Genomic DNA, 18,831 nt, shown 5'->3' with positions numbered 1-18,831 from the left:
ATTTTTGGCACAACCTACTGATGAAAAAATATCCCCGCATTCTGTATTTGGGCTGGTTTTCATCCTTTCCCTGCTTGGGGGCTTTGGTACTGTTCCTTGCGCACCAGTGTTTTAAGTAACTGTATATAGTAAATTTCAGCGTAACTAGTCAACCACCATAGATTCACTTCATCCAGCAACATCATTCTTCACATGTAAGAGAGCTTTAAATGCAGTATGTGCTTGTCTGCCTTTCAACAATTCTAGAGAGCAAATTACCGTTTCCTACTGCTATCCAGCAGCTTTCTCCCTTTATCACAGTTTGAAGTGTAGCTGTAAATCCAGAATACTCATAAACAGCTGACATGATACTGCTGCTACAGGCTAAGTACTCATGCTAAATTCTCCAGACAAGCACATATGTTAGAACAAGTGTAAATAATTAAGCTTTTTACATGGAATGAGACAGAATCCAGACATAATTTGGTATCAAGATTTATTTAGGACAATTCATGGTCATGCTCCATTTGAATACAAAGCACCAAAATTTAGGTAACTGCACATTCTCCAAATATAATCCAGTTGAGACTGCTGCATACAGATATATCCATTATTCTACGTGATAGCACAGCCCACATCTGCCATATCTATTTGTTATAGAGGGCAAACACAAGGTGCTAGAGAAGACATAGCAGAAGTTCTTCACAATGCGTATCCCTTGTTGTTGCAGTCTCAGAAGTACCATAAGCCAATGTATCTAAGCACTTGATATACTCAAGCCAATAGATATTTCCAAATTAATTTAGGTTTTCCAGTTACTTTCCCTTCAATCCCTCCAATTTCATCTTTTCTAAAAACATCTGGAGACAAGATTGTCTCAGCACAACATTCAACTGAGAAGTAAAGCCCTATGGCTGTCACCACCCCAGGAACTTCTCCCATTGCTGAAAAGGCAGTAGCAGTGAAAATTATTAGTTGCCAAAATCATATCAGGGAACTAAATAATGCTGTAGTTTCAGAAAGCGTGGCTATAAACACGTATTGTCAACAACAACAGACTTCCCAACTGTAGATTTAAAAGTAAGAATCAAATCTTAGGCAAGTTTTTAACTATATATGAAGTTGCAATAAGGTTTTCTGATATATGTTAACATTTCAGTGAGAGAAGGTGAAGGGGGAATGACTTACTATAGTTAAGGAAAAAAACCCTTCTTTTGCTTTTAAACTGGCACTTTAAAGAAAAGGGCTTTAAAAACTTTAAAACTTTTTCACTCCAAAAAGTCTTATAAAACAAAAGCTGACCAAAAAAAACCCCAGACAAGTATCACTCACTGTAAATCACTAGTTATAATACATACATTCCACCTAGCCACTAAAAGCTGCCCAGCTAGATGCCTTCCTCATCTTTAAAAAGAATACTGTAGCAGACAAATAATCTACTAGATTTTTACATTGCTACTATCTCAATAGGTGAAAACACTTGAGCAGATGGAAGAAATGGTGGATTCGGCTGACGTAGTTTATTTTATGCACTGAGCCACCAACTCCCCATGTAGTGGGAGCACAGTATAGCGTAGACAGATTGATTTCACCTACTGGCCTATTCCTGGGGTCCCCCCCGGCGTGGGGACCGAGGCTCTGCAGTGCCACAGGCAGGTATCACCACAAGAGACAACACGTATAGCAGTGCCACCTGCGCCAGATGAGCATCTGTCAAGTTGTACAACCAGTTCCAGGGTGTCCTTTCAGAATAGCGAGGCAGCTCTTGCGTAGTTTAGTGAAGTCTTCATCAGAAAAGCAAACAATTGGTTTTTTGTACCATTTCATCCAGTTTATGCACATTAAAAAAAAAAATAAGCATACTATACAAAGAACAGACACAATATAATTTAAACATGCCATCAAAGCTATAAACCATATATACATAGAAACATATGCCTATACAAACAGAACAAGACCACTTTATTACAAGGTAATTCTGGGTTTTTTTTGCAGAAATCATGACAGATAAAGAAAAGCAAACCAAAGGAGTTGGATGTTGCTTCTAAAAGTGATCTCTTCAGAAATTTCATGCAACACCACCATCTTTCTGTAGCGGATACTTATTAAAGTTTCAGCTATACATAGGTCTTCCCACGATTTCTGGACTCCCTTCCTGTACAGAGGTAGATTTCTGTAGATGTTCTGATATTGCACCACGTAAGCATAATGTTTTAATTACAACAAGGAACAACTTACAAAAGGCTAATTTATGGGTATAATCTCATTGTGTGCATTTAGGTAGCACAGTAAATCAAATTCATTTGCACTTTAAAGAAAACATCCCTCGAAGTGTTTTGTTATTTAGGTGGAGGTCCAATTAAAGTGGTCCACATGAAGAGAACTCTCTCTTGCCATCAGGCTAACATACTCCAGTCTGTCCCTCTCCTTTTGAGCCTCTGTTGTTCAGCCTGTGCAAGAACCTGCACCGACTTCACCGATGACTTTATCCCACCCACTGTGTCCAAGTTCAAGGCGTATTTCAAATACACACAGGTTTTTGCAAGTATTAGATCTTACTCATACAAGCAGTTGTAATATCAAGAAATTTATAGGAAGATTCATTCAAACTGCCTGAAATGATTTTAAAAAGCCCGTCCACACCTTCAGACTGGAAAAGGAAAGCTGAAACTTTGCTAGCTTTGAACAGCTATTCATCGTGAACAAATCTGATGCTACTAGGAAAAACATGAAGAAGTTTGGCAGTACTTTGCATTTTTTTTTGTCCATCACATTCTTGAATAACCCTCTGACAACTCATGAAGTTGCAGAAAAGCTTGCAGGCAAATACCACTTTAAGATGCCTGTTAAATGAAGCCTCTACAGCATACTCAAAAAAAATAAATGCACCAAAATTCATGATGCCAATGTATAGTAACTTAGATAAGCTCACAAGCATTGCTAAATACTTTTCTCAGAGGCACTCCATTGAGTTATTTTTACAGAAGTTTGTCAACATGGAGATCAATGAAAGAACAATGTAGTATTCTGTGTACCGAAACACAGGAGAATAAAAGTGCTCTAAGTCTGGCTCAGCAAATCTAACAAGGCTGCAGCACACACGTGCTCGGGTGACGTCGCGTATGCAGGTTTCACTCTCATACAGAAGCCAGACAAAGCAAGCAGCACCACTCTTCTAGCTGCAAGTTTCTAAGAAAACTTAAAAGGAAAGATAAGTTCTCTTTTTGTACCAATGAACCCATCTGCAACTATTTTTAATGATGGATTGCATTATAACCATTTAGCATTAGTTTCCCAAGTTCAGTTTATATGAAGCATCCTGTTCTTTACAAAATATTACATGAGTAAGGAATGGTGACTAGTTTGGAACTGAATAATGTTTGTTAAAATCTGGATAGAAGCATACATAAAGTCATTACATTTCTCCATATACACACTCATCCCTGTAAAGGGTTTTTTTGTTAACGAGGCAAGTAAATCCCAAGTTATTTCACAACAACTGCAACAATACTGAAATTCATGATGACTGTTTTCCCCTGACGAAAGGGATTGCATACCTAGGAGCAAAATATCTCACCACCTTGGGGGAGCCTGTTTTGTGAAGGGGACCCTCCACTTCAGGGAGTAGCTTCATCAGGAATTACACTCCCTGCACCTGGCAGAAAGTGCTTATGTACCTTGCAAGATCACGTTTTTGATTAAAGAAATCCATTATACGCAGGAGACTACACACGGTAACAGTTAAATGACAATGGCAGGAGCCAGGGATTTTGGAGACTTCTCTGTTTGTAAAAAGCAATGGTTCTTCACAATTAGGAAGCGTCTCATTCATACACTCGGCTAGTGCATAGCATCTGCGATTGCATAGAATGTTTCCAGTGCTGAATTGGTAACTAACCTAAGCAAATCTTTTCTAAGTTTGATTAATTACCATTTGATATCCAGATTGCTTGCTGTTTGATTTACTGCGCTGTATTTGGTGTGCAAAGTTTCCTGGACCTTCTTAGAGTCCATGCCTTCCAGCCAGTCCTGGTACATCTTTTCTACGTGCACGTTGGTTTCCGGAAGCCTCACGGGTATTGCAGCATACATTTCTTCCATCTGGTTAAGCAGTGCTTTATCTGGTTTTCCATCTTCAGTTTGTGCCTGACCTTTTCCATTTAGGCACCCTTAAGAAAAGAAAATAAGCCACAAGGGTGGTGAAGATTTGATATTAACTTGGAATTTTTTTTCATACGAAAGAAAAATCTTGTCTCTTTACATTAACTACCCCCATGCTGCTATTAATAGAATTTGTATTTACTTAAAATTACTCCAATATCAACAACATATTAATGTAAATAAGGTTTCCATATCAACAATCTTTCCCTGCCCTCTCTTTATGATCTTAATTATGATCGTTGTCTTTTCTTCCCCTTGACAACCACATTTCAGAGTATTTCCTTTGAGGTCTGAAACAACCATAAAAGCCATGCTGTCCCTTATTTATAGGTCAGAAGAGAGCAAATAACATTGTGGTTAATTTTAGAAAACCCAATCAATTTCTGAGCCAATCCTGCACATGCAATTTGTGCTCTAGACCATTCACTACATAGTAATCATTTTAGATTATTAAGAGGGAATGAAATTAAGTGTCTGCCTGTAAGACAACTTCCCTTGAGATTCAAAAGATACAGTTATTCTTACCTCCTGGGCAGGCGAGGACTTCTACAAAGTGGTATAAAAACTTCCCTTTTTTCAACTTCAGAACCATGTTTTGGATATTTCTAAAGCCATAAGCTGCTGCAAAACGCAGCACTGTCTCACCATCCTTTTCCAGGGTGACTTCTTGAAAGTCCTTGTTCCTGTAAAGATACACAGAGAACATTTTAAACCCCGCGTTACTCAGGGGATGACCCAACTGTGTCGGTTTGTATTCAGATGCTCTGAAGAGAACAGAACAAGGGTAACATAACAGTGAGATTAAGGTGAACTCTTCCAGTTTCTACACGGAGTCATAGCAACAAATTTACAGGTTTATAATCGCAGAATCTACTGGGTTGGAAAAGACCTCAGAGATCATCAAGTCCAACCCTTGGACCCAACACTGACCCCTGTGGACACCACTAGTGAGTGGCCGCCAGCTGGATGCAGCCCCATTCACCAGCACTCTCTGGGCCCGGCCCTCCAGCCAGTTCTGAACCCAGCAGAGAGGGCACTTGTCCAAGCCATGGGCTACCAGCTTTTGCAGGAGTATATGATGGGAGACAGTGTCAAAGGCTTTGCCAAAGTCTAGATAGACCACATCTACAGCTTTCCCCTCATCCACCAGGTGGGTCACCTGATCATAAAAGGAGATCAGGTTGGTCAGACAGGACCTGCCCCTCCTAAACCCATGCTGGCTGGGTCTGATCCCTTGTCCATGCTGAAGATGCTGTGTGATTGCATTCAGGATGATCTGCTCCATAACCCTGCCAGGCACCGAGGTCAGGCTGACAGGCCTGTAGTTGCCAGGGTCAGCTTTGCAGCCCTTTTTGTGGATTGGGGTAACATTTGCCAGTTTCCAATCATATGGGACCTCCCCAGTGAGCCAGGACTGTTGGAAGATGATGGAGAGCGGCTTGACGTAGTTGCCTATCAGCAAATGAGCTGGGCTAGCAGTAACTGCATTGGGGTTTACTGTGGCACCAACTAGCCCATCCTATGTAACAAGGATAGGAAACTCTTGCTTACTTTAATGCTTTGTAGGTGATTTCTTTGACATCCATGCCAAAAAGCTCCTTTGCAGCATGTTTAAAAATGTGCTCCAGGTAACCATCGGATCTCTTCCCATCATGCCGTACTACATCTCCCTCCTTGATTCCATCAAACCTTCGAAAACAACAGAAAGACCAAAATTTCATTCCTTCACTTTAATAAAGGATGTTTTTCCCCTTCTCTGTCTCACCCATAAAGAGTTATACAGCAGTAACTGAGAACATATTAACATTTTTATTTATTACAACTTAAAATCTGTTTAAGACAGTAGCAACATGGTGGGGAAATAAAATTTTAAAAATAGGAAAGTATGCAGGGCTTTCCATGTTCAGAAACCTTGAGCAACAGTAATTTATAAGCACAGCCTAAAGACTTGGTGAACAGCCATTCTCGGCTCAGGAAACATTGTTGCCAGCTCTGAAACTGTTACAACTGTACCACTTAAATCTCTCCAGTCTACCCAAGGTCCAAGCAGGACACAAACCCAAAGGGAAAAGGAAATGTCCAGAGCTTTCTGTTTTGTGCAAGAAAGCACGTTTATTGCTGCACTACCACCACTTTGGAAAGATCCCAAGTAACATCTGTCGCACTTGAACAAAGATCAGTGAGCCCAGCTTTTGTAACTAAGCCTGAGAATTAAAACAACATGCATGCTGCTCTGAGCCAGTCATACAGCGAGTAAACAAAACCTCTTCAATCCTTTGTGTGATTTCATCTACTACATTTCACCTAAAGCACGTTTCAGTTTTATCTAATCTTGAAAACTGCTCTGTTTGGGCTGGAACAATTCATTACCATTTCCTGAAAGGGCGCTACTTCCATTGATTCATGCACATGGTGGGGGAAGTGGAAATTTACTGTCAAGACACTGCTCTGAGTGAGGGAGGCACAGAACAGATGGTGGAACCCGTGGTCGCCCCCAGCAGCTTTGTGTGCGGCCCAAGGGGCAGGTGAGACTCTCCAGCTTTACACGAGCTCAAGCACAGGGGAGCTCCCAATGGGGTCAACAGTCACACTTGCTAGCAAGTCATGAACTTGATACATTCAAATCTAATATTACTGCATTAAAATATATAAAAAAGAGCTACCCAAAAATCATAAACTTTAAAAGAATCCCTAGATGAGGGTCATTACCTCAATTATCTGCTTTGTACTTAGCATATACCATTTTATATTTTCTGTTTCGTATTACTTTTATATATAGCAATGAACATCTAAGAGAATACTTTGGGGTTTTCTGACTATTATATAAAAGATGAGGCTTTAGTATACTCAGGCTTTGATGCGGGCTTTTCTATTTAAAACGAAAAAACATTATTGTGAGAAGTTTTACATTGATGTTGAATACGCTCAAAAGCTTTGTCATCAAAACAAGGCAGCAATCCACAACAAAACTACTTACAAACTATCTACAGCTACTTCAGTCACATCTTTCATAGACACATTTTTCTGTTCCATTATTTGGACAATTTCACCTGTTGGAAAACATACGACATTTTACTTTCAACACAAAGCAAAACGCACATGCTGTGCCTCAGTTTAAGGATCAATATCCCAACACCTGTATGTGCTTACAGCCACATTCTCCAACTCTTACTAGAGTCAGTTCCCTCCAGCCATGGAGAAGCCCAACACTCCCAGCCCTGAAGTCAAGGGCCTTCAGCTTGCCCCAAACTTCACAACGCTCTCCTTAGCCTTTTGGTGAGGTCAAGTTTCAAAGACATTTCTGTACCACAGGGGGAAAAAGGAGGATAGTTTGGACATGAAACCTAAAGACAAGAGCCACACCAAAAGGCCTCTGGTGCCTTGCATTTGGAATGTTACGAATAATCCCAGTGGCAATTAAATCGTGACCGCAGACGAGCAAGACAATGATTTTAAATATGGGTTTGAGTAACTCTTACCTTTCTCTAGAGGCTGACAAACTCGATACCTGTACTCAATACAAAATACAATACCTATACTACCAGTAGCACAAAAACCTGTACTTATTTTTAAAGCAGAAAAAAAAAAACCCAACCTTACAACTAAAGCAGACTGGAAAAAAGCAAAGTCTGGCATAAAGGCTATTCTTACAATGGTTATTCACTTATATCTTTATAAAGAGTAAATTTAAAGAGGATTTAACCTGATGTGAGAACACAATCAACTTCTTGCGAATTATACAAGGCAGTGTAGAAATCTTCCCGCAAGGCTTCCAGTTTCTTGTCATAACAAGGCGCCACAATGACATGGAAAATTTTATCAGGAGACAAGTTCTGTGGAACACAGAAGAGAGCACATGTGAACTCCCTGAAGAACAAAAGACAGCTTGAAGAACGACAAGGACAAAACCAGCATCCTAAACTCTATGCAAGTAATACCAGCAATCAATCCCTAGCAGTTAAACACTGCCCCACAGACATGAAGTGATCTGCTGGAAGTCACAAATCATCATCCAGAGCCAGTTTTCTGGCTCTGGCTTTTACTTATTCCTTCAGACCACATTTTCTACAGCTTTTGATTGCCTTAGAAAGTGAGTGCAAGTCAGGACATCAGAATTCTGTTTGCTGGCTGTCACTCATTTACTTGCATGCACAGCAAGTCCATCAATATTTCTCTATGCAGAGACAGCAACACTTCCCTATATGATGTGGATGCTGTTAAATTTAAGTATGATATGTAAAAAGAAGAGCAACTTTTTCAACATACCAAATTGAGATGATTACAAGGTTATTTTCTAGGATACAATGCTTTTTATTGATCCCAGATAACAAGGCAGTTCCTCCATTATTCTCCTCCACTCCCATTTTGGCTGTGCTGTAGAACTACATGGGCAGCATTTAAGAATCTCTTTAGCTACCCTGGATTTAACTTTATTCATACACATCTAAATCCATGTTGCACTGAGAGCACAAGGATTGCTGCACGAAATGAGGTTCTTTATACATTCTTCTTATCATAGGTGCCTGTATAACAGCAGAACGCCATTTATTGTTCAAGTAAAGAACAAACAATTCAGAAGACGCTTTATCATTTTATAATATACTAAAGACCTATATTTCAGTATTTAAACCTACCAGCCTATCATTTTAGAAGAGCATCATGGTAAAAATACATCAGAATTACTTACCTGCTGCCTGGCAAAGTAGCCCTTTACCAGAGAGCCCATGATCTGCTGTGGGGACTTCGCAGTGCAAATGTGAGGGGTCACGAGATTGGTGAGTACCCTTTCAGCATACCGGATCCAACCTAGAACACCAGAAAATCACCATTAGGTAGAGAAGTGGCATGTAAGCATGGAAAACTGGCAGAAGTTACAGAAACAGCTCTTAACAGGCACCTTCACAGTAGGTAGGACATTGCTGTGTAGACTGGAAGCCCCACTTTGGGAACTGTAGGAAAGCTCAAGGCTCTGTTAAAATGCTTTACAGTTGGCCGTCAATAATCCCCTGTGCCATCAGTTATAGGCCTGGAAACCACCATGAACTTCATGCCCTATTCCAACCTTTCTAATGCATAGATTTAACGAAGCAGAAATAACAGGACGCCAGCTAACAAAGGGTAAGCTGACTTTTCAGACCTCAGCCCTTGGATCACCAGACACCACAACAAATGTTCTCTGTTCAGCTGCTTAACTGTAACCTTCTGTTTCCTGAGATTTAATATCCACGCACCCAGCTTGCCTCCTTTAGAACAGAGTCACATGAAAGCATTATCACGAGATGCACATGGATTATGCCTGGTAAAAAATGCCTTATTTTACTAGAGTAGCCATACCTTCTTTAGAAACACCCCCCACACACAGAGTAGTCACTGAAATCTCTCTGTATTCAACATTCTTAGCTCCTCATGAGTCCCCCTCTCTCTCACCAGGCTCCTTCACCATTTCAGCTATGACCCACTATATGTATTCACATCACCTGCAATACCCAGAGCAGTTCTATTATCCCTCCACTTCCAGAACAGGAGCTGGCAAATGAGCAGATGAAAATATTTAGGGTGTGCAATTATTTCTTACTCTTACTGAAAACAACAGCCCAGAATCTGTCACAGCAAGGATTCAGAACTTTTTCCTTCACCTACATGAACCAAGAAACAGATACATAACAGTTTCTTAAATGGCTTTAGTGTCAAATGCTGTCAAAAGAGAACAAAAACTGCTTCAAACAAATTAAGGACAGTTTTTAAAAACATCCTGCCTTGTACTTTAGCAGCGTTTCTGGAAGGTCCTTCCCTTATACTGCAACTGTGTGTTGCATTTGTGTGGTGAGGTTTTTAGTAGCTGGGAGGCTACAGTGCTGGGTTTCTCATTATCTACTCTGATTTGATTGGTGATAAATGAAACTAATTTCCCCTGTCCTGATCTTGACCCATGAGCTTTCATCCTATTTTCTCTCCCCTTTCTGTCCAGCTGAGGAGGGGAAGTGACAGAGCAGCCTTGGTGGGCACCTGATGTCCAGCAGGGTCAATCCACCACAGTGTGATTGCCATCCACAGCGCTCCTGCATGAGGCTGTTTTCAGAACTGGAATGTTTTAGATATTGTAGTCACGAACTGTAAGGCAATTTCACTAAATTGCAAGGGACTTCTGGCAGCTATCGTCCAAAGCAATTTCTTAAATTGTTTCTTTCCTTGCAGTAGATGGAACAAGTGTCTAATAGCTCCAGCCCCACAATGACCATTAGTCACTGTGTAATTATACAGGCAGCCGTGGTAAATAAGCAACAGGAGGCATTTATCTGCACTTCACATACTCACTGGCTGTTTCTGCCTACTCATCAACAGATTCCAGAGCCAGGCACAGGGAGCCCAAGATATCCAGTTCTTATATCAATGTACTTCTGTACCCATAATAACCTATAGCCTCCATAAATTCATTCAGATTCTTGGCCATTTCTTGGCTTGTGTTAGCAAAAAGCTACAGGAAACCCCTACAAATCACTCCATACATTCTTAAAGATGTACTTCAGAACACATTATTTTTAGTGGTTGATTGTGAGTAGATCACAAAGTCGCATACTATAAATATCTATGCATCAGTGTAAAGTGCAGAAAAACAAAACTGTCACTACTGTAAAACTCCACTCCTGTAAAAGGAAATTAGTTTAGTTGACTAGGACAAAGGCATTTGAATCCTCAGTAGTTATGCTCTTCCTACTTAAAATGTGAGTCTGCTCAGGAATGCAGGCTGGTAGTGCATTCAAAATGCTGACTGCTTCCCACTGCAAGTGCTCCCTGTTGCTTACCAGTTTGGTTAATTAGGGAAGAGAACTGATTACTTCTGAGATATTATATACATAAAAATCAGTAGTTACACTATTTTACTCTCAACAGGAAACAAAACCAATAAAATGTATTTCACTTTCTTTTAAGAGAGCAGCAGGAGGAGGCAGGCACAATTAAGACACAGACAATAATATGCCCTTTTGTCAAGTTTTGGGACTATACAGGCTCTGCTCTTTTGTTCATGGTAGATTTTACACCACAGAACACTCCTGCAGAGGGTGATATTTCTGTGGAAAGTTACACCCGAGGATAAGTAAGAGTAAAGCAGTTAGACTTGAGCTCACATTGACCTTATATCCACAGAGCTATATAAAAAACATCTTGTGATAAACACACCCAGTAAACATTTCTAGGACAAAATTATGTAATGTGGGGCTAGAGAGAGGAAGGACGAGGAGGAACAGAAAATGCACCCAGACAATTAAGTCAGGAGACACAGTGAACAACCTCACTTTAAAGATGACTGATCATTATATTTTGTTTCCTGTAACTGCTGTCAATGGGAATGAAATACCATATGCTTTCAGAATGGGTTTGCAGTGGTATTTCAGTTCTGTTTTCCAGAAATGGAAAGCACCCATGCTAGCTGTTTGCTGTGGTATAGATGTTAACACCATAACTAGCACTGAAAACAGAAACAATCTTTTGTAGAACAGACAAGGACAAGAAAAGCGCTCCATTAACTATTTTAAAATATTTCCAATGAGAAGAGTGGAAAATCTGAGCTCTCTTTCTAGATGAAGAATTAAAATGATCCCAGAAGTTCTAAAAGAAATCCTCAGAGTTTGAGTTTTAAATAAACCAGGTACAAGATGACAAAGCCGAGTAATAGGGGGTTGTTTCAACTTCACAGGTTTTACACAAAGAAAAAGCAACATAATAGTGTGTCTGCTCCTGAAGACAGGAGGTAATGCTAGGATAACAGTAACAGAAAAAAGGAGACTTTTCCTCTTAATACATATATGTAGTTCCTAAAGTGTAACCCAGATACTTCCACTACAGAATACACAAAACAAACAAAAGTGCAATTTAAATAGCAGTATTTAAACTTTAAATCAGTGACAACAGCAGATTCTGGGATCACCAAATGCTTAATCTAACTCGCTCTCTTGCAACGTTTCTTTAAAGAATGCAACTCACTTGAGTTATTTCAACCCTATATTTTCGTATTTTACTATCCTTTTGAAAAGCAACACCATGAGCTTACTAGGGTGGAGTTGAGAGGGAAGGTGGGTGAAGGAGTTACTTTTACCCCCTTTTTGATACTTCTTTTTTAGGAATGTGACTTATCAAACTGAAATGATGATGTGCTAAGAAATGCAGAAGTAAACAATGAATGTTCTACATCTTGTCAGTTGTAATAAGTGCAGGTTTTGTTCATAACAAAGCAAGTTCTCAGGTGCCAAATTCTCAGAAGTGAGACATTTAGTGAGTCAAGTCTGTGACATTTCAAGTGGGAATTATTTTCTAAGTGTCAGACATAACCATCTCACAGTCATTAAGAGTCATAATCACTTGCTATTTTCCTCTAGGCTTCAGTGGCAAGTTCAAAACTTTGCTTAAGATAACAGAGGTTGTGGTTTAATCATATCAGTAAGCAAAGTTCCTTAAAGATTTTTTTCAATAAGGAAATGCCATGTTAAACTTTGTGGTCTAGATACACGAGCAGCAAGCACTAACTCCTCCGTTCCAGTTCCCATTGATTTTTCCAAAGGTCTTACACAAAGCACTAAGAACCGCAGTGCTTCTGTGCCTCAGTTTCATTATCCAGAGATTCATAGGTCATATATGCTTCTTTTATAGCAGTGATGGGAAACTCAACCGACTAATAAATACCACAAATGAACACTAGTACAAGGAAATCAGTAGTCCAGGTTCTTTGTATTATCAGAGGCTGTGGACTGCAGCAAGGTTCTTTCATGCATTTTTCTTTTTGAAAAGCAACAGCAGAATTCCTCACTTTTTACAGAGCTCCACGCACATATGGGAAAGATGAGATGCTTGTTGGAAACAAATTCTGCTCCCCCAACAGCCTGTGAAAAACAGGCCCCTCTAGCAAAGGATTGCAATGCACTACGGATGAGCAGTGCTACCGGTGGCAAGTACTGGCTGTGATGTTTGGTGTCTCTCAAAAGCAAAACCAAAATGCTCTAAATTATGTAAGGCTCCCAAATGAAACCACCCTTGGTAGTTCCAAAGAGCCCAGGATGAAGTGCAGGAAGGTTGGAGAAATCTGTTCTCACCGGGGCAGGCAGAGGCAAACATTGGTAAGGCATGCTCCTCCTGGTTCCTCCGCTGATACCGCTGCACAAATTCCCTCTGGCTCTCCAGAATACTGAAATCGGCAGCTATAGTGGTGTCAAATACATAATGCACCCCTATGAAAGAAAGCAGTGAGGAAAAATGAATTAGTAGCATATTCTCCATCCCACAGGCTTCTTTCAAGTTCCAGGCGTACAGAAAATCTTGGGAGGATCAACAGGTATATCCTTTACCCTCTCCAAATTTTCACAAATAGTGGAGCGAAAAAAAATAAGCCATACATTGAAAAGCTACCTTCTACATCATGAATTTAAAAAGGACCACCAACTTGCTAATGGTGACTAGTAACACTTCAAATACTTGTCTGCTTCCTTACAAGAAACTTGCCATTCAGCCACGAGGCATCTCTCCTATGGCTGAAGTTGGCTCCAAAGGCACATGAGCACATCAGCGAACATACCACCGAACATATCAGCGGCACCGCAGAGCGCTCCCGCCCGCCTGGGCAGCAGCACACTCCCTACGCGCCTCCGTCACACTGAGCAGGGCCCTGCAGCGAGGCACAGATAATCAACCATTCTGAGAAAAACGGGGCCCACCAGAACTTAGAATTCCTTTTAGATTAAAAAATGGATCCATAAAAACTATTAAAAATATATATATATAAAAGAGAGGAAATAGTATATTACTATCCTTTCCCTTCCTCCCTCAGGTACAAGAGCTTCAAACCCATAGACAAAGTGGGTTTTGTTTTTTAAATAAAACTTGGTATATATAGTAAAAATAGCAAAGGAAATATACAGCTTTAACATAAAATAGGCAGATGCAACAGTTCTTGCATATAGTTTCAAATTACAGAAAAAAACCCCCACGACTGAGAATGTGCTAGAGATGTGTGTCAAAAGGACTGGAAGGTGTTTAGGTTAAGAACTCCCTCCTCCCTTGAGTTACAAAATGAAGGGAAAAAAAACCTTACAGAAGCTCATGACCAACTCTTTCCTGACTTCTTAGTAGTGAAGGCTCTGAAGACAGGTCTGTAATGTCCTTCAATTCTGTGACCTTTACTATCAGCATGTGCCTCAAATCCCCATTTCTGGAACTGGTGTATGTCATACTGGTGCGCTGTCATTATTTCAAACTCTAATGAGGAAGCAAAAACCTAAAATAATCTCGGCTTTCTGCTCCACCATCGTAACATATTCAAACTTACCGAGACTTTTGAGGAAACCACAGAGTCTCTTGGCTGCATCATTCACAGAGAGATTGAATTTAGCAGCAAAATAAGGCAATGACTGAGGGCATATAGACACTGCCAACACTTTGTGTTTTGAGGTATCACATTTCTGGTAAACAAAACAAAAACAAAGAAAACAAGGTGTGTAATCACGACAGGGTAAGGCTCCCTCCTTTCCCTCCCTTTTCCACTCCTGGAGCTATTCCTCAACACCCCAAGTGTAAAACCCCTGCAAAACAACTATCGAGTTTCCTGAGGGCAGGACAAGATGTTCCTTTGACCCTGTCAGTGTTCATCTCTAATCACCTGTAGATCTTTTTTATATAACTTGGGGAAATCCAGCCCTCCCAGGACAATTCTGTGGTTGGTCTCCTAGTGGCATAAGAAAAGTTAAGAGACATTCAGCACCTATGACATTCTAGCAATATGGAACATTCTAGCAAATATGAACAAAGCTGTATGTTTAAACATTAATAAACTTATCTTTATGGGAGCATGGGCATTTGATGTTACAAATCCAACCCAGGAAATGACAGATCCGATCCTTTGTTAAGGCTCCTGTGTCTCTGCCACTGAAGGCATTGGGGAAAACAGGCAAGACATGACCCTCAACAAATCAGTGTGTGTAGGCACTGAAGAACTCTTTCAAAATACCTAAAACGGTGTGCAACTCTAAGGCTCTGATTACTGTGACATTTATATGAAGATGAATCTTGCTTTAGTTGTGATATTTTCCACATCGGCGGAACCCTCGGAAGACAACCAGGACTATGCCACAGACAAGTCTTACCCTAAAAAGATTAGCAACCATAGTTGGTACTTCAACACCCTAATGAGCCTTGAAGTAGAGCTCACAGCTGCCTGGAAAGCATCTTCCTTGCTCGCTGTCCTCTCTTGGTCCCCTCAAGTTCTGATCAAGCTACTTGGCTGCCTCCCTTTTGTGGACTTTCTTAATATGACCCATATTACCCAAAAGATTTTTTCCCCTTTTCTTCTGTTTTTCTTCTATACAACAACATCATACTGTACGGAGAGTTAAACTAGTTCTAAGGAAACTGAATCACTGCGTAATTAATCCTCTTATTTATGACACTTCTATACAGATTAAGAAACTGCATCAATTCTGGTAGCTTTTGCATCCCAAGTAAGGGCTCAAATCTGGAGCGGAACTAAAATAATTAATTCAGTAATCTAAAGATCCAAGCACCATACATAGCAACTAGCTTCTCAGCAGAAAATAAGACAGCAATACAACACTTTCATAATTCTTGCTAAGAATTTGGACAAAAAATTTTGTTCCCAATGTAGTCAGCTTGAATATATATTAAAACCAACTCTACTTTCAAAAACTTGCCTTGATAACTTTTTATTATGTGGATACACTGGCACCAGCAGCACCCAGAACAGTTGTAGTAATGAAGGTGTAAGGATTTATAAACACTGAACCACAGATTAATTTGCTATTACAGTAACAAGGTAGTCACGTTTCCCAAAGATTTTACTTCTGTGGGTGCAGTAACTTTCCTCTCACATTTAGGTTAAGCGCCACGACCTTGCACATCTAGCACAAAATTATTCAACATTCATCTTGCCTGAAGCTTTCACTTCCTCTTTGGAAAAAGCACATCCTGACAAACCTTCATCTCATCTGCCCTGGGAAACCAAGCTGCTTAGTCATTCTGTGATTTCCTCCTCCGCACAGAAAGCTGTGTTATTGTTTGTGTCACGTTACCTTGTTAAGGTTAAGAACACGAAAGAGCTCCTTTTGATTCTGTTGGAAAAGTCTGGCTCCTTCTTCTGATGTCATACAATTGTCACAAGCTAGGCAGTCGCTAAGGAGTATTTTAGCATTAGCCAATGTATGAAACTCATTTTTCTGAGAGGAAAAAAAAGTAAACAAGTAATTAATAATGATCGACCAATTTTCAAGAGCTCTGCAATGACCCAGCTGAAGAACAAACATACTGTCAGTTTTGTTTAAAACAAGACAATCCATGACACTTGAATAGCATCCAGGATTATTCAGAAGTAATCAGAATAATTTGTTCCATCCTTTTTCATGGCTTTGCTCCTGTTATTACTGTGAAACTGCAAAATGTTTAAGGGTAAACACAGATCTAAATTTACATCCACGTTCTAGTGACTTGATTTGCATTGCGTTTCAGAGCGGACAGTCCCCAAACAACTGAGAAAACTTCTACTTGAACTATGAAACCCCTTTACTAGCCAGAGAGCTCTCCAACAGCAAGATGGCTTTGGCTTTTTACCATGAGGTAAGACAGAGTACAGTCCTACAGTTACATTGACCATATACTGTAAGATCAAGAGTTCCATATTTCTGGCTACAACACTGTTGGCAGCTCATCTGTGGGAAGAAGGAATACTTGGATAAAAGGGCAACAAATCAGAGTACTTGTAAAAACATAAAGAAAAATCCCTCAATTGAGAATCCATTCCCAGCTAAACAGTCCTCTGTTAAAGAACAGTATGTGATCTGTTTGTCTGATATAAATAAAGACATTCCATGCATTTGTACTGTCAAAACCCATTTTCTCTTTACAAGCCCTATGCCTACTTTGAATAGTTGATAGAAGATTTTTGACACTAAAAAAAAATAAATGTTTAGAGCTTCAATTTCAATTTTGTGTTTACATATTAAGGGGGTTTTTATTTCATCTTTTTAAAAGATTCTTGATTCTCATGAGATGTCTAGAAGTGCTCAAAATTGCTTACAACTTCTTGTTGATTAGTGTTATATTTAGTACTTAAAAGTTCTCTACTTACAACCTCCTTTGGGGTACACAATAAAAACCAGTATCTCACGATTTTCAGAAGGAACATTACCTCTTCAACGTCATCATTTGAACTCAATGCATCAACAGACGTACTTTGTGTGTCATCATTTTTCTGTTTTTTACTGCATTCCTGAAACAAAACATAAACCACATGTATTACACAAAACTCCTTCGCCGTTCAGTAAGAACATCTTTGCAGAGCTGTTTGTACCATTAGAAGCTAACGTGGCTCTTTCACAGGTTTTGGCAGCGTTGAATCTACATCTTTACACGCAACGCTTTGTTTACGTTTTGCTACGGTGAACATAATTCCGCAGAAATTCACTTGCTTCACTAGTTTCACGGTTCTGAGCGGGTTTTTTTTTAACCCCAAGGGGAAGATTAACCGGAGCACAGAAGCTGTGTGTACATATCGCGGCGCTACGTGACGGCTCCGGCCCGACAAACAGCCGCGTCCCCGCGATACCGCTGCCCGCTGCCCCCCGTGCGCTGTCACCGCCGCTCCGCGGAGGGGAAAACGGGCACAGCGCTGCGCTCCGAGCGCGGAGAGGCCGGTGACCTTGGAGCCCAAGGCCGCTCCGCGTCACCGGGCAAACCGGGACGCCACAGCCCTGCCGGCTGGGGGGGGGACCGGGAGCTCCACCGGCTGCCCGCACCCCTCCGGCGCCGTGCCCGGGGCCCAGCCGGTCGCGCCGCCGCCGCACTCACCTTTTTGGTGCAGTTCTCGCACTTCATTTGCGGTCCCGCCGGCGCAGCCCGGCCCTGGCTCGGCTGCCGAGCGGTCCTCGCCGCCGGGGCTGCGGGACAGGGGCAGAGCGGGGCAGGCAGGTGAGCCCCGGCGCACAACCAGCGGCCGCTGCCAACCCTCCCTCCTTGGCTCCCGACCCCGCCGCCCTTTGTTGCCGTGCCCGCCTCCTGCCCCTCTTATCGCCCCCGCCGGGCGGTCCCCGCAGCCAATACAGCCCCCTGGGGCGGGGGTGGCCCCGCCGCGCCCCTCACGTGCTCCGCTATTAAAGCTGTAATTAACCAACAATCCCGGCGGGCACCCAGCGCCCCAGCCCGTTACGCGGAGCGAGGGGGCATCGGGCGCCTCTTGGGAGAAAGACGGGGTAAAAACCGCTCAACGACAGAAACGCCCCCCGGCACGGGGAAAGGTCCCTCCGGAGAGCACGGCGGGCGCCTCGCAGCACTGCCGAGAGCGGAGCGGGGCTCCCCCGCACACGGGCCGCCAGCTCAGCCGCCGCACACCCCCCGCACCCCGGTTCTTCACAACCCCCCCCGCCACCGAGGTGATGGGAGAGCGGGCGGGCGGCCACAAGCCGCAGCTCATCAGCTCCACAGGAGGAAAAATACAAAGCGAACACCCCCCCGAACCACTCAAAACGGGGGTGGAAGGACGAAGACCCGGTACCGTACCTCCCCGCCGCGCTGAGTCGCGTCCCCGGCAGGAGGAGGCGGCAGCGCCTCACCCAGCGCCTTGTCGCCGGCAGGTCCCGCCGCCTCCCCGCCTCCCGGGGCTCATTGTGGACCTGAGCGCCGTCACGTAGCCGCCGCCGG

At 42.0% G+C, this 18,831-nt stretch overlaps 1 protein-coding gene across 2 annotated transcripts; it reads right to left on the bottom strand.

Annotated features, from left to right (window-relative positions):
• Positions 1–464: 464 nt before the first annotated feature.
• On the bottom strand, positions 465–18,155 carry NARF (nuclear prelamin A recognition factor). Of its 2 annotated transcripts, XM_080356511.1 has the most exons (12): positions 17,983–18,155; positions 17,324–17,404; positions 16,212–16,355; positions 14,456–14,588; positions 13,227–13,361; positions 8,828–8,946; positions 7,844–7,973; positions 7,118–7,190; positions 5,692–5,829; positions 4,666–4,823; positions 3,911–4,148; positions 465–1,763 (listed from the first exon to the last, which is right to left on the bottom strand). In XM_080356511.1, coding segments are annotated over exons 1-12 (1,377 nt in total). In that variant the 5' UTR covers positions 18,010–18,155; the 3' UTR covers positions 465–1,762. The 2 variants fall into 2 exon arrangements, with proteins under 2 accessions (XP_080212637.1, XP_080212636.1); XM_080356510.1 differs by having other exon boundaries at positions 465–4,148.
• Between the last annotated feature and the right edge of the window lie 676 nt (positions 18,156–18,831).

The sequence above is a fragment of the Nesoenas mayeri genome (genome assembly GCF_963082525.1).
Source record: "Nesoenas mayeri genome assembly, chromosome: 19".
Classification (NCBI taxonomy): Eukaryota; Metazoa; Chordata; class Aves; order Columbiformes; family Columbidae; genus Nesoenas; species Nesoenas mayeri.
The sequence above is the reverse complement of the archived record's forward strand: the minus strand, read 5'-3'. Positions and strand labels throughout refer to the sequence as shown.

Excerpts from the sequence above, each read along its gene's own strand:
- NARF (XM_080356510.1), bottom strand. The coding sequence starts at position 18,009 with ATGAAGTGCGAGAACTGCACCAAAAAG. Across the intron at positions 16,356-17,323 it reads CAAATGATGACGTTGAAGAG|AAAAATGAGTTTCATACATT; the intron begins GTAATGTTCCTT and ends TTTTCCTCTCAG. Across the intron at positions 7,191-7,843 it reads TGATTGTGTTCTCACATCAG|GTGAAATTGTCCAAATAATG; the intron begins GTTAAATCCTCT and ends GTTTTCCAACAG.